Raw genomic sequence first — 26,493 nt, 5'->3', positions numbered from 1 at the left:
TGCCCCACATTTCTTTTCTCTTTCACAATTAAACTGCTAGAAAAGACTGGAAGGTATCGCAAGGTGAAAGATCATAGATTTTAGAGCTGGAAGGGACTGTAGACACCACAATCATTGATCGATAAGTATTTATTAAGTACCTACTGTATACCCTGCTCTGTATAAGCACCAGGTAGATGAAAAGAGGCAGATGGTCCCTGCCCTCCAGGAGCTCCCAATCTAAAGGTGGAGACACATATAAGCAAATGTATATAAAGGAACACATGGGATAAATAGGAGGTGATGGGGGCGGGCCAAAAGGAGGCCGGGGAGGTCAGTGGTCAGAGCAGAGGGGCGTGTTGCAGGCCTGGGGGATGGCCAGAGAGATGCCCAGAGCCCAGAGGGAGGGTCCGGGGGCAGCTGCAAGGGTGGGGGGGCTTGGAAGCCAAACAAAGCCCCCGTATTGGATGCTGGAGACGAAGGGGGCGCCTGGGCTTTGCCGAGGAGGGGGTGGCATGTGCAGAGCCGAGCTTTGGGGAAGTGACTGCCCCCCAGCCTCAGTTTCCCCCTCTGTGAAATGGAGGGGTTGGATTGGAGGGGTCTCAAGCCCCTCTCCTGGGGCCTCCGTTTCCCCGTCTGTAAGCTGAGGGGGTTGGACCCGCGACCTCTTGCCCCTTGTCTTCCCTGGCCTCAGTTTCCTCTTCTGTAAGGAGGAGAGCGGACTGAACGGCGCCCGGCCCCCCCACCTCCTTCTCCACGCCCCGCGTAGGGGCGGGAATGTCGTCAGCTCTGCCCCGCCCCCTTTCGCTCCGCCCTCAGCCGTGGTCAGGAGGAGGAGCCGGCTCGCCCCCGCCCAGCCCAGCACTGCGCAGGCGCCTCGCTCGGTCCTGCCCCCAGCCCCAACCCCGCCTTCCCGAAGAGGCGCTCGCTCCGCTCCCCCCCCACCTCGGCCGGGGGCTCGCGCGCTGTGCTTCCGGCTGTACGCAGCGCCACCGGAAGTATCCGGGGGGACCGAGGCCGAGGGACTCGGCGGAGCGGAAGTCAGCGAGTGAGACGACGGCGGCGGCGGTGAGAGGATGAACAACAAGTTCGACGCGTGAGTGGCGTGGCGCGCGGCCCTAACCGCCGCCCCGGGCCCGGGCCCGGCCTGAGCCTGAGCCCGCCCCCGCCGGGGCCCGCCCGGGACCGAGGCCGGGGCCGGGGACCCCCGGGCGGGGGAAGGGAGGCCCCGGGCTGGGGCGGGAGGCGGGAGGGGGGGCAGAGCCGGGGCGCCCACCCCGTCGCTCCCCCGCGTCGGCGCGCATGACTTAGCGCTGGGGGTGCCTGGCGGGGCGGTCGTGCGGTGCAGCGGCGAGGGCGCTGGGTGTGGAGCCCAAGGACCTGGGTTCGAATCCTGACCCTGCCACGACCCTCTGTGACCTTGCGCAAGTCCCTTCTCTGGGCCTCAGTTTACCTTTTCTTACTTAGTCGCGGGGTGGAAGCTGTCCGAGGGCAGCCCCCAAGGCCCCCAGCGCGCCCTCCGCGTGCCAGACAGGTGGGGTGCATCCCGTACACAGTAGGCGCCTACTGTTTGGGGGCCGGGCCCCTGCCCTCCGGGAACTTCCATTCTGCGGGGCCTGGGGCTTTTCCAGCCAGTGTTGAAGAGGTAAAAGCCAGACGGAAAGCTGGGCGATGGGGGGGGGGCCAGGAAGTGTCCTGCAACCACGTGCGGCTCCCCTGTCTTGGAGGGGGCGGGAGTCCGGGACCAGGCCCTGGCACCTTGGGTGACCTTGGCCAAGTCACTGTGCAGGAGGGGCAGGAAGGGCTTGGAGAAGGGGCGAGGACCGGCTCCCGCCTGAGCTGGGCCAGGCTCTCTTTCTGCTGGGTTGGACTCGTGGGGTCCTTTGCCTCCCCAGGCCCGTGGTCTTGTGAGCCCTACAGGAGTTCTCACAGGAGGGGAAGTGACTGGCCCAGAGTCACCCAGCTAGGAAGTAACAGAGCCAAGATAGAAGTCCTGGAAGGGGCCCCAGGCCTCAGGGCTAGCCCCCTCCTTTTACAGATGGGAAAACTGAGACTCAGAGAGGGAAAAGGACTTGGTGAAGACATTGATGAGACCCAAACTCAGATCTCCTGACTAGTACCCTAGCTTCCTTCTTTCCAGGCACAGAAAACACTCCTTGAGAAATTTGTCAAAGTCCACTTCCTTATATCTTCTGTTACTGTTAAGCAGTGCATGTCTCACAAGTAACTGGGTTGCCGAGAGGAAATGTACTTCCAAGGCCTCCACCCTTCTCCCACCGTTCTGTCCTCAGATAGGTTTCTCCTTCACTTTCTTGGAATAATACAGAGCTTTGTTGTAAGATTAGGACACGGTACGGTCGATTCGTAGACGTGTGTGAAGAGAAACTCCAATTTCATGTTGCTAAAGCGGACTTGTTCAGTTACAGGATAAGAGTATTTCTGCTCAGAATCAGGGTTCCTGCATTTTAAGTGTTTGAGGTGGTCCTAGAAGCTGCAATGTATTGTTAACATCACTGGAATCCATGTCCCACGATGGTAGAATTGGCAGCTGAGGACCAGATTTAATAAGATGAAAGAGAAATATAAAGTCTTACATTTGTCTTAAAAAAAAAATCACCCGTACAAGTCCAGAATGGGAGAGGCTCAGTGAACACCCCAATGTCCCAGGCTAAGGAGGCCATGGCTGTCCTCTGCCCTGATCACAGGGCGTCTAAGGGGTGGGTTCAGTCCTGTGCACTGCATCTGGGGAAAGAAACTGGCCAGCTAGAGTGTGTACCCAAGGTGGGGGAGGGGAAGGGCTAGGGGACAGGGGAAAGGGTAGACAAGGAGACTCTGATCACAAGGGGAATGGAAACTGGGTTTTCTAGGGGTTGATTCCAGGGACTGAGAATGTTAAACCCAGAGAAGAGAAGGCAACTGGGAAGGCTTTGGCCAGCTGGCAGGTGGGAGAGGCTTTGTTTTCCTTGGGGTAGGGGTAGAATTAGGAGGATGGAGTAGACCCTGCAGAGGCAGAGTGGAGAGAGTGTCCTCATAGGATGTGGAGGTTTCCCATAAAGACTGAGTACCTCACTGTCACAGATGTTGCTCAACTGAAGGTAGAACCGTGTAGTCAGGCCTCAGCTTCTGTGGTTCCTCAGGAAGGTTTCCTGAGTCAAGTTTTCTTTCATTAGGAAAAGCGTTTGCCCAGTATCTGTGTTTGCTCTCATCTCTGTTTTATCTGTCCAATGCTATGGAGCCCTTCCTGTAGCTCCTGTGTCCTGTTATAGCGCTTACTGTCTGCAGCATTCATCTGGTGCTTTGTCTAGTCACTTGTCACGTCATGTCAGTGGGTCAGCAAGCATTTAGTAAGACAACACAAGAATTACTAGCCATGGATGAGATGTATTTAGAATAATCGGAAGCTGATCTCTTAAGAGAAAGCAGAAGGAGCAAGGAGGGCTCATTGCCCTCTCATCCCCCACTCCTTCCAAGTAGCAAATGCTCAGTGAAGGTTGGTTGATGGTGGGTTCTTATTCAGGGGAGCTGGAACCTGAATTAATCACCTTTTTCTATAATAAATTCATGCATTTAATGCCTCTAACCTAGGGTATAGTTTGAGCATTTCTAGTCTTAGTTGCATTAACCACATACCTCCCTTGAGCTACAGGGCAACAGCCAACAGTGATTTCAGAGCTCCCACTTTGTTGTTGATTTAGAGTACCTTTTGTGCCGAGTCCATTCTCCTTGAGTTAGTCCTTCCTGTCTTTCTCCAGTCCTAGAATTAGTGCCCGATCCTTATGCGTTGAATTGGGAAGGGGGCACCCAGAGGGTTTAGCAGGGCCAGGCTGGAGCCCTGGCATTCTGGGATGATGCACTTTTGATGCCTGTGGTTTGTTCGGGGTCTTCATGTGCGGACATAGGCTTTCTGCTTGGGAGCTGCCAGGAGTCCTTTCCTTGTTTTAACTTTGGTCATCTTCCACACCCACGCTGAATTTAGGGGGTTTCTCTTTATTCAAGACAGTGAATCTTAGAATCTCCTGGTTCTTTTGGATGAAGAAGAGATAGTTCAGCCATAGGAGGAACATTGTTTTGTTTTTTCTTTCAGCTTGAAGGATGATGACAGTGGGGACCATGACCAGAATGAAGAAAACAGCACACAGAAAGACGGTGAGAAGGAAAAAAGTGAGCGAGACAAAAGTCAGAGCAGCAACAAGAGGAAGGTGTGTTTGGAGCTATGTTCTCAGATGCGTTCATCAGCAGGTTTAAATCTTGGGAAGCTGGTGAGATCTGCTTATTCCAAGAGTTCCAGGGCATCTCACAGATCCTCTTTTTTTCTGAAAACATCATCCCCTTACTCAGAGATTTTTTGGTCTTCAAGGCTTTTCCCCCTGCTTTGAATACCCATCATGCTGGATTGAGAGAATTTTGTCTTGAGAAAGGGGATTTTCCGGAATTTCTCTTATAACTTGGAACATTTCTCTTATCATAGGTCCTTGAAGTGGTGTACATTCTCCTGTATATCTAGGATTTATGACTGGAACTGCCAGAAACAGAGTTAATTATCCTTACTTAATTTAGGGGCTAAATGGACCTTTTATTTGGGGGTAGGGGAGGATTAGGAGTGCTGAGGAAGGCCACTAAAAAGCCTCTCTTTCTGGAAGGAGTGAGTTGCCATGGGCTAAGTGGATTGCTTTGTTCCACAGGCTGTTGTCCCTGGGCCCTCAGAACACCCACTGCAGTACAACTACACTTTCTGGTACTCCCGGAGGACACCAGGCCGGCCAACCAGCTCACAGAGCTATGAGCAGAACATTAAGCAGATCGGCACATTTGCCTCTGTGAGTCTTCTCTTGTTGCAATGATTAGAAGTAGTTCGTTGTCTGTCTTAGAGTATCATGTTTATACCTACGTATTCATGCATGCCTTGACCAGCCCTTTATCTGCCTTGGCAAACTGGCATTCAGTTTGCTTGTAGAACCTGATACCTGGGATTTGACTTCTGTGTTTGCACTTAGACATCAACTAAATGGTTTGCAGGAGACCTTGGATAAATGAGAAATTCCATATACTTTTAAAACATTGATTCATTTAGACCTGGAAAGTCTTGGCTGTGGATTTAGGGTCCAAAGTGTTTTTCCTTGAACACTTAATTTTGCACATTTGTATTGGACATACATTGTATGCTAGACACAGAGATATATAAGAAATGGTCTTGTCCTCAAAGAGTTTGTAATTTAGCAGGGTTTGGGTTAGAGTTGAGCAATGATGTTCAAAGCAAAGAGTTCCTTCCTTTTGCTTTGTGTATTCTGTGATATCAGAGATGATGGCCGAGATTGTCTTAGAGTAAACATCTTGACTACTGGATCCTTTTACTCCGGCTCCTTTTTATGTGATCGGACCTGTCTGAGTACTGAAAGACAAATGAGAATCACAAGATTCACAAGAGATGGAATGAACATCTCATTTTCTTTTAGGGTAGCCCAGCCCCTGGAGCCCAGATTTTGGTTGACCTTAAACAGAGCGAAAAAAAAAAAAAACCTTGTTCACTTGTTTTTTTGAGGACAAGAGAATGTTTCAAGGAAAGAAAAGAAGGAGGTAGCCTAGGTGGAAAGATACAGTGCTTCTGGCACAAGATGGAGATTTCAAGACCAGGGTGGGCATTTCCTTGGAGTATTTGGAGGAGTCTTGACTGCTTGGGGTAGTGAAAACTACCAGGGAAGGTTTCATTCCCTACTTCCAGCCTGACCCTCAGGACAGACCACTATCACAGAGTGGGGAAGTAAAATTGGGCAGAGGGATGATGGAGGATGATGTGGTTCCATCTCTACTTAAGGCTCTGTCTCTTCAGGTTACAGTGATGCCAGTAGCACCAAGAAAGCACTGGAAGGTCTGCCCAGAGTTTCCGTTAAAACCACCACGTGAGGCAGATAGTCCAAATGGCCTTGTCCTCACTTAACAGATGAGAAGTGCTGAGTATCAGTGACTTGCCCAGGGTCATACTGAGTCTGGTAAAGTCCTACTTCTTAGCTGGCCCTCCTTCTGTTACACTGGCCTGCTATCACGCTTGAGAGGGTACCATCTTCTTTATGTTTGGTTATCAGTATCAGTGACTGGGGATGGGGGTAAATAGAGGGAGAGCTGCTGGGCTTGGACCTTGGAAGCCAAATCCATCCCACCATGGGACTGCGGCTGTTTGGTCCCTCCATCATTCAGCATGAAATGCTGTATCAATGTGATTGTCATTACTGGAATTATTACCTCCATGACCTTAAGAGACAAAGTTTTAAGTAGAAGGAGCCACATCCTCAGCCTTTGTCCGTTTGCCTCAGTTTCCTCATCAGTAAAATGAGGAAAATAAAATACATACATGACTTAATTTTGCAGTTGTTTTGAGGAAAGTAATTGGTAAAGCATAAAGCACCAGAGAGATAGCATGAGGATAGAAGGATGGGCAAATGTACATGTGCCCAAGGGCATGTTTAAAGGAGATTGACTTTGGCTCCAGTTTTCCCTAGGAAAAGCTAAAAGAGCAGAGCTTGGAGTGTGGGGGTCTGTCACTGCAGGGCATTGTGCTGCCTTTAGGGGCTGCCAAGGAAGCACTTACCTGCTTAGGCCAAGGGTGTGAGTGTGTGGGTAAGTGTGTGATACGCCCCCGCCACCTCACCCCCACTCCCACTCCCTCCCCATCTTGGAAGCCGAATCCAGGGATATCGCAGCTTCTCTCTTTCTCATGCCACACTGAGCCTTGTGCTCCTTAAGAAGAACAGTCCTAGCAGCCCCTGTCTTCTTGGCACATGTTCGTAGTGCCCCCTTCCTCTCTCTACCTCCATCTCCTTTGGGAAAGCAGGCAGGCTATAAATCACAAAAAGGATTGGCTGTATGGAAACCACAGGTTTGAACAGAGTATGTCAGGAGGGGCAGCTAAACCTGTCATTGAAGTGTATTCTAAAGGCTTCAGAGTGAGGAGGAGGAGGAGGAAGATTTGGAACTTGGTGGCCAATCTCATACCCAGGCTGCTGTGGTAGCCTGACTGTTGCACTGTTCTGTGCCCTCCTTACAACCCCTTGTTCATGCATTCAGAAACCTGGCATGATTCCCAATGGGCTGCCACATAAAGCATGAATTCGGCAAGGCGTTCCCGCACTGCCCTTCTCAACTCCATCAGTGCTCTCCTCTCTGCTGATCACGCCTCCAGTGCTCCCAGTGGTGCCCTTCTTCCACTTGCACCTGTGGGATTTCTCCTAGTGCCTACCTGTACCATGGTGACCTTCCCAATACCATTGTGGGTTTTGTCACCTCTGCCGGTTCATCCTTTTCTTACCACCCATTGTCTTCCTCAGGCTTCGTGGCCTCCACCTCCCCTTTGTGCCCCTCACCCTCTCCTCTACCAGTGGCCTCTGTGCCCCTCAAACCCTCCCGTACTAGTTTCTAGAACAGTTTTTGTTGTCCTTTTGGCATCCTCAGTGCCTTGCATCTGGCAGGCACTGAATATTAATGTATTAATTTTATTCTGGTCAGCAGCCTCAGAAACTTTAAAATAAAACTGCCAACTTTAGCACTCCAGAGTCCCCACTGGAGGGCACATAGGTACCCCGGGGTGGGGGGTGGAGGTGTAATTCTTTTAATTCAGTATCCATTGATCCCCAACTCCCATGTGTAGACTGCTGTGCCGAAGGAACCGCAGGTATCATTAGGACATGGGCTTTCCCCTCCTGGAGCATGTCCCAGGCTTAGGGGCCCTGAGCTGGAGCAGATTAGTCTTGTGAAGACAAAACTTGTACCTGTGGAGTGTTTAGAGGGTGATGTACCCTAGGCTGGACAGTGGACAGAGATGTACTGAATTACACCTGACCAGTCAGTATATGGCTAGTGCTGTAAGTGCTGTGGTCAGTCAAGGTCCCTGTTGGCTGAAAGGGGAGTAGCCTATGCCTGTAGGCTGGTACTCCATTGAAATGTAACTTGAATGTGGGACAATGACTCTCAGGAAGTGTTCAGCGCCTCTTTTCCTTGACAGGTGAAGGATTCTGGGAGTGGAATGACACGGTGCTTCTGTTTAAGCTCTTTGATTTTTCAATGGTGGTTACTTTTGCTGGGGAAGGAAGGAAGAAGGGCACATTTGGAAATGAATGTTCTATAAAAATGAAAAGCATCAAATAAAGAAGCATTTCATTTATGAAAAATGGTTTTTCTGAAATCATGCACATTTGCATTTCATAGCTTTGCAGGTCTAAGGCTTCTTGGAGTCCTGAATGTTTCTTCCTCTGACTTGTTTGGGTATGTAATGAATGACTGAATGCAGAAGGATTTATTAAGGGCTAATTTCTTCCAAAGAGCTTTCATAGAATACTTTCACCCTATTTTTATTCTGTGCAGGAATTTGGAAACCCACATAACTGTGAACTTAGGGGATTTGAGGTGAGAAAAAGACCCTTTGGTCATTTACAGTAGTGGCATTAGATGGGCCAGGTCTTGACTTTGAAAACCACACATTTGTGTTATATATGTTGCATAAATTAACTTATTTTGGAAAACAGTTCCAGTTAGATTTTATTCTGCTTCTGGCTGCAGAAGGTTGTGAGTTTGAAACTTTTGGTTTTTGTCTGTTTCTCCAGCTGGTCACTTCATTGCTCAGAGTTGTAAGACAGGGTTCTAACGATTACGCAAAGTAGCAGCCTGATAGTGAAAATATCGTGTTTGTCCTTCATTCTTGAAGAGGACCATGACATCAAGATGATGACATGACTTGCACTTGACTTTGATTTGAGTGATGGAGTGATTGATGTGCAAGGTCACCAAACTCACTTTCTTCTCTTGAGCCATCTGGGTCCAGTGGCCTGATATTCATCAGGATGGCTGGAGATGGCACAGGATGTAATGTCAGTGAAAATGTAACAGACAATTGTCTGTAGGAAAATAGAGCTTTCTGTATCTACTTTTAAGCTAACCACTTAGGGTAAGGTATGTATGTGACCACTTGAGCTTTGTGCACCCAGCTACAATGTTCTGAATGCTTGAGAGCTCCTGACATTTAAATTTGAGACCAGGTATTGCAAGGCTGTGGAGCTGGTGTGATTCAATTTAAAATATTAAAAACCTGAGTGTGATCTTGCCTATAAAACTTTCACGTATAGTTTGTTTAATCTTAGCCATTAACCAAAGCTAGAAGAATGACCTTGATTGCAGTCATGTTCCATGCCTGCCAAGGCTGTCTCGAGGCTTGTTAGGATTTCCTTGACTGTTTCTGTTTTCTAGTGTTTGTACAAAGAATGAGGTAGAACTTGTACCCAGGCCCTTTCCTGACTTTGGATTGTCCCACATTCTTGTTTTTCTTGATCTGTTTTCCTTTAAGTTAGATTTATCTCCTACCTACTGTCTGCAGAGTGCTACACTAATTTTGTAGAGAAAGGCTTGACCCCTTATGGAACACTCAAGCCTAATGGGGAAGAAAATACTGAGAAATGCTCATAAGCACAAATATAACAGGAAAATGTTAGGTATACATAATGGCTCTGCAGATGTGTGCATGATGGGATTGTTGGAGTGACTGGGGCATCTGGAACCAGGTGAAAGCCAAGGCTTTGAGGAGGAGGTGAGTTTGCCTGAGGTGGGGTAATTGGAACAAGGGAGAGAATGTGCTTTGCCAGAAAAATTAGGAGGGTATGTGTATGCTTTCTGCCCAGGAAGCAGAAAGGTTCACTTGCTAGGTATTGGTAGGAGACTGCCTCATGGCATTCTTGCTTGGCAGGATCCTTCTTTGTTAACATGGTGCTAACTGGGGTGTCTTCGCAGGTTGAGCAGTTCTGGAGGTTTTATAGCCACATGGTACGTCCTGGGGACCTGACAGGCCACAGTGACTTCCATCTCTTCAAAGAGGGAATCAAACCCATGTGGGAGGTGAGTGAATTTTCTGGCCTACACATTAGGGTTAGATTTGACTTGCCTGGGCACGTCTCTGGCAGCAGTGATGGGGTCTGAGTGTTCAAAAAGCCTGGTCTCAAAATGAGAAACAGGAACTGGTGTCTTCTGAGAACCAGAGCCCAGTGAATACTTGTAGGATGCCTTTTGAGGTAAGGACCTGTGTCTGGGGTTTGTTTCTATGGGTTGGTAAATGTAAGATTTCCTAAGGCACATACCTAGACCAGAGGCCAAGTAGATGAGCTGGGGCTTCTCTCCCTTGCAATGGAGGGCCACCTTCCCCTTGGTCCTCTGCCACCATCATTTGTGGTTTTCCCAGCTGTTGTTAGGAATGCTGTCGATGTCTCCAGTTAGTTGGGATCAGGTAATAGGAGGAGCTGGGGCACAGGATGTGACTGTTGCTTTAGCACATCACATGAAAGTACCCATGAGTAACTTGAGACTGAGGTAGTATCCTGCTGTGTTCATTGAACTCTGGATTCCAAACCTATGAATTGGCCTCATAGTAATTGACCTTGTTCTCCTTAAATCTTGGTTTCCTTTTGTTTCCTAAAGCGCCTCTTCAGAAACGAAGTGTATTGGATGGAAGACTGTGACTCTGCATTTTCTATTATGGCTTGTAGTTTACAGTCAAGTTCCTATATTTTTACCTTTTTCTCCTACAAAATTACACGCTTCAGAAGATGCCAGTTCTTCCTGAAGTTTGACTTTTTCTCAAATGGTCTGGGCTCTTTACTGTCTTAGGTATGAGAGGAAAAAACTTTGGAACCATTTTTTATGTTTTCACCCTCCTTTTTATAGGATGATGCAAATAAAAATGGTGGCAAATGGATTATTCGACTCCGCAAGGGCTTAGCATCCCGGTGCTGGGAGAACCTTATACTTGCCATGTTGGGGGAACAGTTCATGGTGGGCGAGGAGATCTGTGGGGCAGTTGTCTCTGTCCGTTTCCAGGTGAGTCATTGGGGGGTTGGCCCTGCCTTGCTTGATGTGTTCACTCCCTGTGGTCTCCATGTTACCTCCTCTTTGCTTTGATCGTGTATCTTCTTCTTATAGGAGGACATTATTTCAATATGGAACAAGACTGCCAGTGACCAAGCAACCACAGCCCGTATCCGGGACACGCTACGTCGAGTGCTTAACCTACCTCCCAACACCATAATGGAATACAAAACACACACCGACAGCATCAAGTACGTGTTGTGGGGGGGCCGGGGATGTCCCTGAGCTCAGCAGAAACAGGTGCACACATTGGGACCTCCCAACCATGTGCCCACATGAGCATGTTTATGCAGGAGGCTGACCTATGGAGAAGGGCTAGGCCAGTCTTAGATCCTAGTGCTTTCTTTCTGTTGAGCATCCACTCAGAAAAAATGTGGGCTGTGTAAAAGAGATCTTTTCTTTAAAACCATTTTGTATTAACCGAGGCTTGTTTTTATATAGGCTGCCTTGTCTTTCAGTCTCTCTAATCTATTTCCTCAAAAGAAAGACAAGGTCTTTGCTTTTTTTTTGCTGCTGTTGGAGATGGTAGATCCCTAAGCTCCCCCTTGCCTGCATTTTTAACCCCTTAGCTTCAGTCTGTCTTCCCAGCCCTGGGAACTGGACTTAGTCCTGGGGTAGTGACGTCCTTTCCTCTTGTGTCAAGCTGAAAGTGCCAAGGCCCCTGAGCAGGTGGTTCCTGTGAGGATGGCCTGAAGGGGGGAACAAGGGCCAAATGTGGAAGTGAAGCCGTGGTACCTCACCAGGAATCTCAGGAAATGGAGCCATTTGCACATAGGAAATCTCCCCGACCAGGGTTGCCAGAGACAGGGCATTATTAAGGACAGTAAAAAGCCAATCAAAGCCATTAGCTCCTCTCAGCCTGGGAAAGAGAGCTGACCCTTAGGAGGCAGTGTTGCCCTCTGACCACAACTTGGCTGTATACCTTTGGTAGGTCTCTGCCTGTCTGTGCTTCAGTTTCCCCATCTGTAAAATGGGGGGTAATAATACTTCACCTACCTCACAGGGTTGTTGTGAGGCTGAATGAATGTCTGGGGTTGATCCGAGGTCCTCCACTGGAGGACACTCTGACAGTGCCAAGTATTATTATTATCACCATCGTGTTACTCTACTTATTAAAGACCAATCTTGAGCCCACCAGTTGTTTACAGCAGTCCAGCCATTTGGGAACCTACTTCCCCATGCCCAGGTGAGGGTGCTGGGGGTGTGGAGTTGGGTTAAGTCTGCAGAGCCCAGGGGCCTCTGGACGTTTGCTTTGGTGAGCCCTCCCCCCATTACCTCAGGCAGCAGGGGTCACGCCCTGCCCCTCGCCGGCAGCCCGAGAGCCTTTTTCCTTAGATAAACCCTGACGCTGTGTCTGCCACTGTGTGTTGTATGTGCTTCTGTGCATTTCAGTGGCCTGCTTTTCAGTGCCCGGCAGTGGGCTGGCTGCTAGCCAGACAACCCCCAGCCAGCCATTGCCCCAGTCACTTGTCTTAGTCTCGCTAGGTCAGCATTGCTTTTCTCTAGGTTGGTTTTTCTTACTCTTTGTTTTTAGGATGCTGATAATTTTCTTCCTTTGGCCAGACTGTGTGTAGACCCACACTTGCATTTGTCTGTGTGCTACTCCCTGTTCTGGTCAGAGAGAAGAAGTCTATTGGCTCCTCTCACCCCTCTCTGCACTCTCCCAGTGCCCTGAGCAGCCCTGCCTCTATACTAGAGACATGTGTAGGAATCCTTGGAGAGCCAGCCTATCAGCAGGGTGTCTCAGACTTGTAGAGAAGGTGGCCTGGTACGGCCTGTCACTTCAGGGGTACAGGCCTGCCCTGCAACCCTGGGGTCCCAAAAAGCCCAGCTTGGGCCCCAGGTGCCACTCTCCCTCTCCTTCCCCTCCCAATATGCCAACTTTTTGCACTTCCATTAGAATGCCAGGCAGGCTGGGCCCCCAAAGGCTCCTTTTTCAAAACCTCTGGAAGACGCGGTTGAATGTGCCATGACCCTGTCCCTTACTGGATGGCACCGTCGTCGCAGCTGATATCATCGGAGCCACTTGTTCTGTTGGCGTGCCACCTGGAAGACACCTCTGTCCCCGGACAACAGGCGTTGGAAGAGTATCTTCTGTTTTCAGTACAGGCTGACACAGCCATGGTGACGGCCAAGATCACTCAATAAATGGTGCGAAACGAGTTTGTCTCATGATCTTGCTCTTTTGGTGCCTCCAAGAAGCGGCCTGTGACTCTCCCGGGGCTTCTCCTTTTTAGTGCTGTCCCAGGGCACAATGCAGTGTCCTGGAAGCGAAGCCCAAGAGGACCTGCTGGGGTCTGCCCAGGGCCTGACAGAACAAGGGCACCCGGCATGCCTTCGGCCAGGCCCTGTTCTCTGTCACTTGTAGTGATTTAGGCCCCATCGAGCCACGTTGGAGACTCGGGTGGTGAAGGGGACATTAGGATGCCACTTCCATTAGGCCCAGAGAGGGGGGGGCCTCGTGTCTTATCTTGCTGACTTTCTCAGCTTGCTTTCACTTTGAATGAATCTCTTGTTTGGAGGTAAGGGAGTACAAACCCTGCTTCTGTCTGTGTGCACTTACGTGTCTGTTGTGCCCTGGCTTTGTACAAGCAGGATTTTCCTACTTGGCAAAGACCCTTGAGCTGGCATAGCTGGTACCCTTGTGCTTTGCCTCTTCTCAGGTTGCAGCCTGGGAGGGGTGAGGAGGGCCCCCTTGCCCAAGCCCATGGACTTTGAGAGAGTAGACTTTCCAGCCTCCATCTTTGTCCTGTGAACTGGCTCCATGGGAGGGCGACCCTTCAGCTGGCTCCTGGCTTCTGCTCCTGCTTTTAGACAGGGGCTTATGCTTTATGCTTATTTGTGCAGCTTGTCTTCCAGAGGCAGGCAAGCTTCTCTAAACCCAAAAAAGACCGTGAGGAAGCTTCCTTCTACAATTGCTTAGCACTTTCTTTTTACTCTACTCTGGTGCCATCATAAGGTATCGTCACAGGCGCTGGATTGCCTGTCAGCCAACACTTCAGAACCTTGTAGACTGTGCCACAAAGTGGATTTGGCCATAATAGTTACTTTCCCAAAGTGGTAATTGTAGCCTGTTGGTGTACCAGTCTGATGATCAGTGTCCACCATGATGGGCTCTGTGACGCTGCAGCATCTGTCTTGTTTCCCTTATTAATGGAAGCTAGTCCTGGTTATAGGAGCTTCCAGGACCTCCAATGCCCAGGCTCTGCTTACAGGATTAATAAGTGAGCTGGAATCCTTTTTCTTGGCCCTCTGTGACTATTCTTTCTCCCTCTGCCCCCAAGGATTGTGGAGTATGCCAAGGAGTGGTTAAATGTCCTAAGTGAGGGCTGGCTTTCCTTTAAGTGTAGCATGACTCATGCTGTTGATGGGCTTTGTGATTGCCTAGTGAAGTGAGATCTGGTTAGAGGGCACCATGTTTGGGGATTTCTTTGCCCCAGCTGGCTGAATGTCAGAATTTGCTCATACTTTACTATTTCCTTGGATTCTTGGCCTGATGAGGCTAGGCCAGGTGAATTGTATGGAAAGTGAAGAAGAGAAATGTCCAGTGCCCTGAAAGGGTCCTGGATGCCAGGGCTGCCAGAAGTGGAGAAAGCCTTTGGCATGAAGGATGAGTTTAGAAGATTTTTTTAGTCATTGTCTCTTTCTTCATTTTGCTGTCTTTGCCTTCGTTTTCATCTTCTTGACTATTGTTTAATCTTTCCTCCTTTCAGGCTTCTCTTCTCCCTTCATGTCTTTGCCACAAGCCATTTGTGGCCCCTCAGTTCTTTCCTCCTTCACCCCATCGCCCAGCTACATTGTGGTCAACTCGAAAGAGCCCAGTGGTCCATGACTCTTCTCCGGGACTGAGCAGTCAGCCTTAGTGCCCAGGAAGCAAGTGCTGAATCAGTCTGCCTGATGGAACATGCATCTCAAATTAAGCATGGATAGAATCTGCTCCTAGAGTTACCTTTTACAATAGCCACCCTGCTTTAATTTCTAGAAGTTGCTTTGTTACAGGTAGGATAGGCTTGTGAAGCTACACCCAAGAGACTTATTAAGCTGAGCTGATACTCAGTGCTAGTCACTCCTTTTAATTATGTGGAGGTCCTCACCTGCCATTTTGTGCCTCTGTTAGGACCTTGTGAACATCAAGGAAAAGCAGACCCCTGTCATTGAGGGAGAAATATGGTCAACCAAAGAAGCGTTGTCAGAAGCAGGAAGCTTGGCTTTTCGCAGCTCAGATCTAGGGGATCAGAGCTGATGGACAGGGGATGGGACTCCAGTCCATGCAGCACCTTTGATAGTGCCATACCCAGGTGCTCTCTGGCCCTTTTGACTTGAAGGACCATAGCCTGGCATTGCTGGGGTGGTTGAGAGGGGACGCTTTCATCTCGTGTTCAGGTGAACTGACTGCAATTTCATCTCAGACTTCTTAAACCTGACCCCTCTTGGATGAGGATCTTCACCTCAGATCAAATCTCTGGGCTAGGTACCCTATGGATCTATGCTGATGGCTACTCTAAGGCCAAATTTCTGACATCCCCAGCTGAGGATGAAGAAGGCTCTTCCTTGGAAGGCTGATCTTCATTGAGGTTGCTAGTTTGGGTTGCTCTGTTTCATTCAGAATCAGCTCAGTCATCTCTCAGATTCTTTTTAACTCCTTGATACTGGGATGATTTCCGTTTTAGACACTTGGCAACTTTTCTACTTGCTGAGGGGGGATGGCATTGGGCCATGTGCTCTGAGTGTTTGAAGGCATGTAAGACATGGTCTTGTTCTCAAGGAATGGTTATCCTTAAGGGGCAGTTTCTTCTGTCTTCTAAGTTTGCAGACAGTATGGGATAGTTGAGACTTTGTTCCCCCAGGAAATGTGATCACGGTGGTAGTCATTGGACTTGCACTTGCCAGTGTTTAAACGAAGCATATTTTTATATAGTAGCCAGTTTGTATGATGTGCCAGAGAAGGGCATCTGGAATCTTGAACCCTGTCTGAAAGGCCAGTTGGAGCTGCCAGTGGGAGGAGTCAGGATTTGGGCATATATCTCAAGGACAGTGGTTGACTGGCAGGGTCTTTTGGTGTGTTTTTGGTTTTGTTTTAATTTTCCTATCTATAAAGACCATAAAGAGCCATTTAGAATGCAGCATGAGAGATTTGGAGTAGAGAGGGATGGGTCAGACTAAGGGAGCAAACAGGAGGGATGCATGCCCGTTTTTATAGATATGGTTTAAATGTGGTCCTTTAGGGTGGGGTGAGGGAAGTAAGTGACTTCCGTTAGCCCTAGTAACAAGTTGGAGTCCCTAGGGGCAAATTCCTAGCAAATTATAATGGGATTTTAATCCAAGAACTACAAAGTAAAAATTTTTGGAACTATTGAGTTTATTTTAAAATCTCAATTCCATCTTTTGCCACCTTTAAAACATCGCAGTAATTTGGGTGGTAATAAACCTGCACATTGAATTTTGCTTCCCCCTCATTTCCATTTTGCAGGATGGGTCAGGTTGTCCTAGCTTGATGATGTAGTACATGAGATATCACACATTACTCCCTTGCTGTCACCTATAATGGAACCATAGAACCATGGTTGGTTGTGTCAACTGGCTTCTTCCCATTCATTGATCTTCCTGCCCAGTTAAGTCCTGACTGGTCACTTGAGTGAGAATCTAGGCCTACCCCCACCATCCTCACCCACCCTTTCCAAGGAGTGTGTTGTTTTAACTTAGAAATAAACGAGGCTTTTGATGAAGAATAATGCTTGTCTGCAAAAGGATATCAGTCATTCAGGTCTCAGTGCTGACTCCTTTCAATTAAAAAATGGCCAAACTAGAAGAGGTGGTCAGTGGCAATAATATGTAATCTCCAGTGATGTGATCTCTTTGCCCCTTGTGTCTTGGCTAGTTTTATTAAGAGAACATACCATTGGTGTAATTGGACAAGTCTGGGTGAGTTAGTAGCACTGTTTGGTTTGTACACATGTTCCTGAGAAACCTTAATTTGATTTGGAACAGGCATTTTCTTGGGAAATTTGGCATACATTCTACCCTTAATGGGGCAAGAACAAAGTCTCGGGCAAAAAACTAGGAAATTAACTTTGAAGATAAAGCTTCGGTGTGAAATAGGGTGATGCTTTGGTGTTTGGGGAGTCACATTCACCTCCTGTCATGAATTTATTGGCTGCTTTTTGAATGAATGCCTGCCATGTTGGAGGCACCGTGCTTGGGATGTGTGGGGAGGGTAGGAACTGACATGAAGACCATTCCTGCCCTTGATAAACTCAGCGTCCTTAACCGTAGCCCTGCTTCCTTCACAACCATGTTCCCCAAAAGCCATTTGGATCGACTTCCACATTGAAAGCACTGACAAGTTTTGTTGGCAGATAGCTTTGAATTGCCAGTTGCGTCCAGGTAGCTAAAATGGTAGGGCATTAATTGCTGGGGGCCGGAGCATAGGCAAGTAGGCAGAACTTTGGAAAGGGAGGACTTTTCCTTTTCTGGGTTAGATGGTGCTTTGGGGTCACCTGTTCTCACTGGTGCTTCAGTGCATGCAGGACAGTATGTTTTTATTGTTTCCCTTTATGAGATCAGAGGTAATTCCTGCCAGACTTTACAGAGCAGGGCCTCTGTTCCTTAAATCGGAAGAGAAGTGAAACTCACCCCTGTTGGCCATCGTTGGCTCCTCCAGCATTGTATCAGTCAGCCAGCATTTGTTAACACCTCCTATGTGCCAGATACTGCACTAAACTCCATCTTTGTGGAACTCTCATTAAGAGCATGGGGAGGGCCAGACTGACCAACCGGAACGAATTGGAGGCTGACCTAATTTCTCTCTGGAAGGTGCTGCTGAGATGAGATGCATTTGGTTCCTTCAGGCCTCTCCAGGCCAAAAAGCTATCTCCACTGGGCTCTAAGAATGTCTGCAAAGGGGGTGTGGGGTACCTCAAGTTGTTGGGTCACTGTGACTGTTCTCTTTTTTGTTAAAAGCTTTTGATCTGAACCATTGTATTCTGTTTTTTTGTCTCTGGCTTGCCAGGGCCTGGGAGGAGTTTCATGGCCTGGTGAACAGCAGCGGCCGCTGATCGGACGCTTCCCCTCTCTGTCTCTCACACCCAGGGTAGGGCCTCATCTATCTTCTCTGTGACTTTGTGACATACCTCTCCCTGCTGGGCTTCTCTCTAAAGAGGGACGCCCCATTCCCACATATGACTTTCTTGCCCTGCTGTCTCAGGTCTCCTCAGTTGATTAATTATTTGCTTATTAACAAAAACCACTGAACCATAATCTAGATTTGTTATTCTGGTTCCGCTGTGATCATTTTTTTGCCGTATACATTTTGACAGCATCCTGTAGTTTAAAGGGCAGTACCCTATTTCTTTCTGTGGGGCAGGTGAGAGGTACGTCTCCCATTTGCTTGTGTTGTGTAGGTATTGTCTTGTAGCCAGAACAGTCACATCTGGGGCGTGAAAGTACAATTTCCTAGTGTTTCCATGTTAGGGACCAGGGAAGTTGATTTGGAACAATGAGCTAGAACTTTGAATGAGCTGTAACTGAGAAAACTCCCTGCTTGTCAAGAGAGGGCCTGGCCTGGGGGGAGGAACTGACCCTTCCTTGCTGACAACAGTCACTGTGGAGGGTTTTTGTTATTTGGTTGTCAAGACCAGATCTCCTGTGTGTGTAAGAGGGGGCATTGAGAAATTATTATTCTGAGTCATTCCACTGGTGGAAAGTGGGACTTGAGCCCTCCACACTGACCGCCTTCTATTCCCTGGGCAACGAATGCAGAGTTGGCTCAGATTAGAATGGAGATCCCCAGCTGTAGCAGCTGGCTTGTGGTTGCAGGTGCCAGGGAGGGAAGTGAAGCCTCTTGGGACAGCAGCAAGAGGGCAGCCTCTTAATGACATGCCCTTGGCCTCTGTCTCCCTCAAGGGCCAAGAACAGGTTGTTGTTTTACCTGTCCTGATGAAGCTGGCATCCTTGCCTGGACTGGCCCACTGCATGAAAGAGCGTGATTATGGAATCACTCTACCATTCATATTCCTAGGAATGTCGCTGTGGGAGACAGCCCTATCCTGGGTTGGTAGACCTCCCCCATTTTCCCCAAGTGACTTCAGACCTAGCCAGGGCATCCTTTAAGTGCCTTCAGGTATGCTTCCTTAGAGTGTCATTATTGATCCTTCATGGTGTGAGTTTCCTCAGTGCCCCTCTCCTTCCTTGACCCCTGAGTAATTATTGATTCATAAACCAGTGAACTGGGGGCACTGCTTTTTATAAAAGAAATCCTCTCTAACAGAAAGAAAGAATTTTCCCCTTGATCTGTGGTGTACATCAGTATCTAAGCTCTGCATCCACAGACATTCTACTGCAGAATTTGGCATATTCACTTTTGGCCCCAGCGCAGATGCTGCGCCTTGAACTGTGGCTCCAGCAGGACTCCCCTCCCCCAAGCTTGAGCAGAAAGAGCTCAGATGGCTCATCAGGGATGGCACACCTGTGGCAGGAATCCTTTCTTGGTCAGGAACACTTGGCAGCTGTCAAGGGGGAACTTGCAGAAGTGGAAATCGGAGCCAGGAGGACTGTTGCTCCCTGTCCCTAGGGATGGTCTGCAGTTTCTTTTCAGGAAGAGAGGAAGAAACCAAAGCTGGTCTGATGGATGGGAAGCTGATAGCTGCACAGCATTCCTCTGAAGACAGGAACACACAGGAGGATTCTAGTTAGCATTTCCTGAGGGGCTCCTTAGAAGCCAGGATCAGACTGCCTTGCTTTCAGGGCACAGTCCTGTAGGTTCACAGTGGAGCTCAGTCCAGATTTCAACGTGTAATTCTCAGCTGTGATCCAAGTCTCTTTGGGAGTAGACAGAGGTATGGTGGTAGGATTTGGCATCCTGGAGCCTTTGGAGCCATTGCTGAGGATGAGAATAGCTCAGGGAAGAGAGAATCCAATCCTCAGGGATTTCTCTGTCTCCACTGGAGTCAGCAACCACAGTCAAGCCATGTGTTTAGTGTAGACCCTCTACCATTCATATCCCTAGGAAAGTCGCTGTGGGAGCCAGCCCTATCCTGGGCTGGTAGATAGCCCCCATTTTCCCCAAGGGATCTTGGATGGTGGTGATGAGAACAGAAATGAACATGTCTGTAGCACCTTGTTTTATCTCCTATATCCTCACAATCAGCTCTGTGAGGTAAGTGGTTCAATTGTTATCCCCATTTTACAGATGAGAAAATGGAGACTTAGAGAAGCTAAGTGATTTGCCCAAGGTCACAAGGATAGTAAGTAGTGAAGCTGGAACTGGAGGCCAGATCTCCTTGCTTCCACATCCAGCACTTAGTAGGTGCTCACTCATAACAGTGGGACCCTGTCAGCAGGGCAGAAAAGGAATCCATCCCCTTCCCCTGTCCTCTCCTGCCCCTAATCAAAACCCATGTACATGCATACCACCATCTGTCTTCAGCTTGGTGCCCAGGCCTCTGTCTCTGCAACTTCAATTTGCAGGTAGGAATGTAGCGGAGCAGTGAAAACACAAAGCAGACATGCTGGCAGATACCAGGTTGGGTTCCTAGCCACCCCTTTGCCTGCTGATTCATCAGGAAGGCCTAGCTCTGTTCAGTCTGCCTCTGTCATCCAGCCATTGTCAGCTGCATGTCTCACTCCTCTCCATTCGTTCATTTGCTCACTTCTTCATTTTTCAAGCATTTATTAAATGCCTTCAGTGTGCAAAGCCCAGTGTCAGCTACTGGAGATCCAAAGACAGAAATGAGTACCTGCTTCTATGGAGTTGATATTCTCTTGGGGGATACAGTAAAAAAACTGAGAAGTTAATTTAAAAAATGATGTGAAGGTGGAGGGAACACCCCTAGCTTTGGAGATCAGGAAAGGGACGGGGCAAACAGGACCGTAGCAGGGGAGTGTAACCTGTCAGAGATTGCCTTCTTTGCAGGAGCTCTTCTACTGCAGATTATCATAATGTGACCCCCCCGAATGATGAAGGTCTTTCGTTATGATTTCATACGAGAATTATAGATGCAAATTTTGATTGATGTTTGCTCAAAAAATCTCAAAGGAGCCAGTGAAACAAGTGACTGGTCTTCAGGGAACAGAATGGCTTTTCTAAAAATTACCAAAACATGAAATTGACAATTTTTTCATTTTATCCTCTTAAATATAATTAGACACATGCTTTCTGGCTTTCATTTTTCCTGCTTAGGGAAAGACTTGTTAAATTTAATTGGAATTTTCTTCCTTCCCATCCCATACTTTCTTCATGGCCCAGCATGATCTTGGCCTTAATTTTTTTTTCTTTTTATATCTGCAAGCCCCATTCCATAGATGGCATGCTTTGTGATTACGAATAGACCTCTTGGAATGGTGGCTATTTAGTTTCTTTGAAAATTTCTCCATGGCAAAATGTTGTATAAGGTCTTTGTCCTTTGTGTGTTAGAGAACTGAGGTCTTCAGTTTTCAGTCTGTCGGCTGAATACTTCACCAACTTTCCCCTGAGAGAGTATCTGCTTATCAGTGTGATGGGTACTGAGATCCCCTGATCCACAGCCCAGGAGATAATCACACAATCTCAAAGGAACTGGGCCTGGTACATCCTTCTCTGTCTTCTTCCCATCGACCTGTTTTGATAGAAAAATGATTGTCTTTTCATACCTTCAGAAATTACACTCTCACTCTAACCCTTCCCATGTCCTCCTTTCTTTTCACCGTTCCTCCTTTTACATACTGACCCACATCAGCAGTTGGATTCTTGGGTTAGAGGTGGCAACCAGTAAAGATGGGGGAACAGAGTGAGTTACTATGCTTTAAGTCCTAGCAACAATAGCATCTTGGAGGGGGTTCTGGGTATAAATACTCTCTTAATTTTTCTACCTCATGTAGAGTTCCAGAGTGTATCTGCTTTGGTGTTAGAAGCACAGACATTGCCCACCGAAGAACCATCATTAGTTCTTGGAGAGCATAGCAGTAGTGGAAGCCACATTGGAAGGGGCAGCTAGCCCCCATCCGATGGTGGGTGGGCAGGTAGATGAGTCACATACTCAGGGTGTGGTTCTAATGTGTTAATAATGCTCTTGCAGACCAGCCTTAGGCAGAGCAGCTTGGTGTGGGAAGTGCCCTGCTCCACACCCTCTGCCAGTAGAAACCCCTAGAAAGACTGTGGCTCACTTACTAGACACTTTTGTCTGGTCCACCCAACTCTGACTCTGCTTCTAGGATCAGATCCGGTCCTCTCCATTTCTTGCCAGTTCCTCTTGGCATTTTCAGATACCTTTGTGTTCAGGAAGAAAAACCCCTGAGAAGGCAAGCCTGTCTGCTCCCAAAAAGGCACCTTAGAGGAGACACTTGGAAATTGAATGGGGAGGATTTATTTCCCATAATAGGACCAGTCCATCCAAGTTTCCAGAGTGGAGGGGCCAGACTTACCTCCTCCACTATTCTCTTCTTCATGAGGTGCAGCTGGGAGTTGTTGAACTGAGGTCTTTGGAGTGAAAAGGGGGGATGCTGGTCCCTGTACCTCTGGGTTAGTTTAGCAGGGAGGCACTAAGCAAGGACCAGGGGTGGGTCACTAAGGGCCCCAAAGCTGATGGTCACAGCTCCCCCCACCCCTCTGTGTATGGATATATGTTAGATGACCTATGTATTAAATCCTCCATTCTCTCCCACTTTCTCTTTCAGGGACAATTCAAGTTTTCGAAATACAAAAATCACATTGTGAAAGTACCCAAGCTGGCAATAATCCTTTTCTGTATGTGTGTGTCTGTCTGTCTGAAACGGATGGGAGGCCTCCAGCAGCTCCCTCCGTCTGCTCACTGAAGGGACATCCCCGATCCATGGGCTCCCCTTTTGCACTCATCCCTGGAGGAAGGATTCCACTAGACGCCCTTCGGCAACGCTGACTTTATAAAGCAGAAAGACAGAAAAGATGACTTTGTAATAGACAGACTCTTTTTTACCGATGGGGTTCTGGGGAGAGTCGAACCTTTCATTTGCTGTGTGTGCCGTTGTCCACATGCCTTCTGGGGCCTCTCTTGCTCTCGTTACACTTCACAAAGGGTATTGTGAACACACGTATGTGCCAGAGCTGTTGACAGCGAGTTTATCAGTATTATGAATGTCTGTGCATCTGGGAAGAATTTCTGTTGGAGAGAGTCACCATGCTTATCTGTAAGTGCTCCTTTCTGGCGTTGCCTTTAAATTATTGGGACGTTTTGGTTTTTTCTCCCCCATTCGCCCTCATCCTCACCTCTGTCCTCTAAACGTGTCAATGATATGTTGGTGACAGTCCAGGGCTCTGTGTGGCCTGCCAGCCTCTGGTCCTTCCCATTCTCTTCCCGAGGATGGTTCCTTTCTTCCTCAGCATGGCTGTGCACAGTGCAGCCTCTGACATGGTGTCTGCTCCCATTTTGCAGAGGTGCAGGGCCTTCCTACTCAGGAGCCAGGCCCCATCTTGAGCTCTGGCTATCGGGCTTCCCTGGGCGCAGGGCATGAGACGCCGAGAGAGAGGGAGAGGGAGAAAGAGAGGGAGAGAAAGGCGCTTGTGTCTGAGGGCTGGCTGTCCCCTCATTGAGCAGGAAGGTAAGGGAGAGGACTTTGGGAGGCCAGATCTGGCTGCATTTTAAGATGTGCCATGGGAGAATCCTGGACATCGGAGGTGACAAGTTGGCCGTTGTTGATGACTGTCTCGCCTTTCCTGACTATTTGCGGCTGGCCAAGAGAGCTCCTTCCCGGCAGACCTCTGCTTGGTACCCACTCTGGTAAACAACCTGCTGGTCTACGAGATGCCCAGATGAAACCCGTGAAAGCTTCGGTCATCAAGCATTAAGATGGACCAGCTCCTTGGTCTGAGAAGTTTGAGTGACCTCTCAACTCCAGAAGGACTGAATTAGGAAAAGTAGAATGAGTCCTCAAGGCCCAAATAAGCACTTGGCTTAGGACCCTGCAGCAGCCTTCCAGTTACACTGGTCCACTTAGCTCCTGGGAGCAAAGATTAGCAGTGCCTTAAAACAGGGCCTCTCTTTAAAGCATCCTCTAAGCCTGGGTTGACTGGGGCAAGGTAGGGACCCTTAACCAACTGGGATTAGAGGGAATCTAGGAGAGTGACAGGCATTTCTCCATTGGGCTTAGGATTGTTTCTTCCTCTCCAGCACCCCAGTTACCACTGGTTTGGGGATACTTTCCTTTTATTATTTTTTTAAATCATTCTAAAGGTTTTCATTAGAACAAATGGAAAAACAAATGAAATACAGATTGTGTGTGTGTGTATGTATGTGTGTGTGTGTGTTGTGCATTTCCATTCTTGGGAAAATCAAGTGTGCCTAAGGAAATTTAGGAATGATTCAAACTTCAGAAGTGGGGAGCACAGATCCTAGCACTGAGCCAGATCATCATGACAAGGCGAAGCCAGGAACATGACTTTGGAGAGCACTGGGAGCTTCCTCCGACAGTTGTACCCCCTCCAAGGGAAATAGCTTTGCCCTTGCCTGGGCACGGTTAGATTTGCCATGGAAATGCCAGAGGGCGAATCTGGGGAGATCTGCTCTCTTTCAGGCATTCACCAGTGTGTGTGTTGGGTATGTGCTCACATACATGGATATGTCCATGGAGTTGGATCTTTTCAGTATTTGTGGGTTTTTTGTCCATGTTCTTTTTAACTCTCATCTGCTGTTCAGACTCTTGAACCACTGATATTTTCCAGAGCTGCTTGCGTTTTTCCCCTTCACTTCTCCTCATTTGCAGTATTTAAGATTTCTCCTAGCCAAAATATATATATACACACATACATACACACATACATATATGTGTGTATGTGTGTGTATATATACACACATACATACACATGGACACAGTATTGACTAGAACAATTCATTATCCCTTTTAGATAATAGTCAACTCCCAATGTTTCTTTGTCCTGGCTGTCCAACACCTTTTCTTGGAGGAGCTGTGCTCTTTGCTCCATCCGTCCCCTTGGTGTTACAAACAGAGCGCTGAGGTACCTCTTTCACTGGAGCCAGCTTCTATGCAGTGAGACATGGCATGGTTATGGGTCTGCCAGGGCCAGCCTCATGAGCAGGGACACATTTCAGACCCCCATCCTGATCCTTCCTGTCTTCCCTGCTGGGGATAGATGAGACGTCTGCACCTGGCACACCCGCTGCTCCATTGTCTCATTTGTGTTTTCTTTTTGAGGCACTCCTCCCAGCTTTTTTATCCTTCAGTTTTTGGGGTGTATTATTCCTGTGAAACCAGAAACAGCCATTGTTTCTTACCCAGAGTAAAGCATATGGTTCATGTTGTTCCCAGAAAGGGCTTGCTGGCTATTACTAGTGGAAAATTAGGAGAGGCCACGGTAAGAGTAAGTGTCGCACCTTCAGAGCGTTTGTCTGCTGCAATAATAAATGGAAAAATGGGCAAGAACCAGGTTGTGGACTCGTTAATGGGGAACTTGTGGGGGTTGCCCTGTCCCTTTAGGGTAGTACAGCCTTGAACAAACTGATCCAGGAGCCACTAGCACCATGTGGAAGTCTCTGGTGTGAACTCTAATAGCTGAGTTTACCATTTGGTGACCTCACCAGTTAGCATTAGCTCTGCAGGAACTAGTCCTTGCTGAAAGACACAGCCACTGCTAATCACTAGCACAGGTGGAGTGATGGGGAGCCCCTGGTTTTCTTCTGCTGGTGGAATCCTGGCTCATTCTCATTCTCTTGATATGTGCCCAAGGTGGTGGTGATGCTTCTTGCTTGGGCTGTGATGAGCTGCGATGGGGCCAGAAGCTGAACGAAGTCAGTCATTCCCCAGACTGAGAAGGAAGGAAATAGAGAGTATATTCTCTTGAGGCAGGGCATAAAGCCAAGGCTAGAGAGGAATGGGAACCTAACATTGGAAAGAGAGAAGAAAGCAGGGAAGAGCAGTGCTTTGGGGTCTAGATTTGAATAGTCTGGTGATGCCCTGGGTGGGAGTCTATGTTGTGCGCACTGCTTGAATCTTAATTAGACCGTAGAAACACCTTTTCTTGTTTGGAGTGTGGTCTGCAGAAAGCACGAGGAGGCTCACTGAAGTGAGCTCTTTTTCAGGGTCCCATTTCCTCAGATTTATAATGGTCCCACGTTCCCAGGTCTTCCTATGCTTGGGTTTTCACTGTACCCATTAGCCTAGAATCCATGACTCCCTGGCAGTATACCTTCCTGTTTGGTGCACAATCCTCTACCAGGTCGAGTTCCATTTGCCCTCCCCTAGAAAGACTCTCGATAGAGGGAGTCAGTAATAGCTCCTATTGCTTTGATCTGTTCCTCTTCTGTAGCACTGTGTGGTTTATGATGGGTGCTCCTTACAGGGATTATTGAGACTGGCAGTAGTAGCAACCCACCTTTGTAGATGAAATATCCAGTGTAAGAGCTCTGAAACACTCTACTGAAGGCCACCCAGATGACACAGAGTCAGTGTTTGAACTCAGGTCCTCTGACTCCAAATCTGGGGCTCTTTTCTTTGAAGTGGCTAGTCCAAGGTCACAGCTACTAAGTATCCAGAACTTCAACCCAGCTTCAAAGAAAAGATCTCTTAGAACAGCTGTCAGACATGCAAGCCACCACACTCCTGAGTGGACCTGAACCAGATTAAAATGTAAATGGGAAATATGTAACAAAATAA

The 26,493-nt window shown here is 48.2% G+C and overlaps 1 protein-coding gene and 1 long non-coding RNA gene across 10 annotated transcripts; one reads left to right on the top strand and one right to left on the bottom strand.

The window, feature by feature from the left end:
• The first annotated feature begins 844 nt into the window (after positions 1-844).
• EIF4E2 (eukaryotic translation initiation factor 4E family member 2) lies at positions 845-25,263 on the top strand. Of its 9 annotated transcripts, XR_011973987.1 has the most exons (9): positions 845-1,075; positions 4,064-4,178; positions 4,662-4,796; positions 9,748-9,852; positions 10,675-10,827; positions 10,930-11,066; positions 17,885-17,965; positions 19,880-20,029; positions 22,525-25,263. XR_011973987.1 is itself a non-coding variant. In XM_072640483.1 (8 exons), exons 1-7 carry the CDS (start codon positions 1,056-1,058, stop codon positions 17,928-17,930), a joined length of 711 nt encoding a protein of 236 aa, XP_072496584.1. In that variant the 5' UTR covers positions 845-1,055; the 3' UTR covers positions 17,931-17,965; positions 22,525-25,263. The 9 variants fall into 9 exon arrangements, 7 of the variants coding, with proteins under 7 accessions (XP_072496584.1, XP_072496585.1, XP_072496583.1 ...); XR_011973988.1 differs by lacking the exon at positions 17,885-17,965; XM_072640483.1 differs by lacking the exon at positions 19,880-20,029.
• LOC140525263 (uncharacterized) lies at positions 11,188-19,962 on the bottom strand. The gene is made up of 2 exons (XR_011973989.1): positions 18,803-19,962; positions 11,188-16,414 (listed from the first exon to the last, which is right to left on the bottom strand). It is a non-coding gene; the product is annotated as an uncharacterized lncRNA (long non-coding RNA).
• Positions 25,264-26,493: the final 1,230 nt, after the last annotated feature.

The sequence above is a fragment of the Notamacropus eugenii genome, chromosome 2 (genome assembly GCF_028372415.1).
Source record: "Notamacropus eugenii isolate mMacEug1 chromosome 2, mMacEug1.pri_v2, whole genome shotgun sequence".
Lineage (NCBI taxonomy): Eukaryota > Metazoa > Chordata > Mammalia > Diprotodontia > Macropodidae > Notamacropus > Notamacropus eugenii.
The sequence above is the reverse complement of the archived record's forward strand: the minus strand, read 5'-3'. Positions and strand labels throughout refer to the sequence as shown.

Coding starts and splice junctions, on each gene's coding strand:
- EIF4E2 (XM_072640482.1), top strand. CDS start 1,056: ATGAACAACAAGTTCGACGC. Junction 10,828..10,929: donor TTGTCTCTGTCCGTTTCCAG/GTGAGTCATTGG, acceptor TTCTTCTTATAG/GAGGACATTATTTCAATATG. Junction 11,067..12,775: donor ACACACACCGACAGCATCAA/GTACGTGTTGTG, acceptor CACTTCCATTAG/AATGCCAGGCAGGCTGGGCC.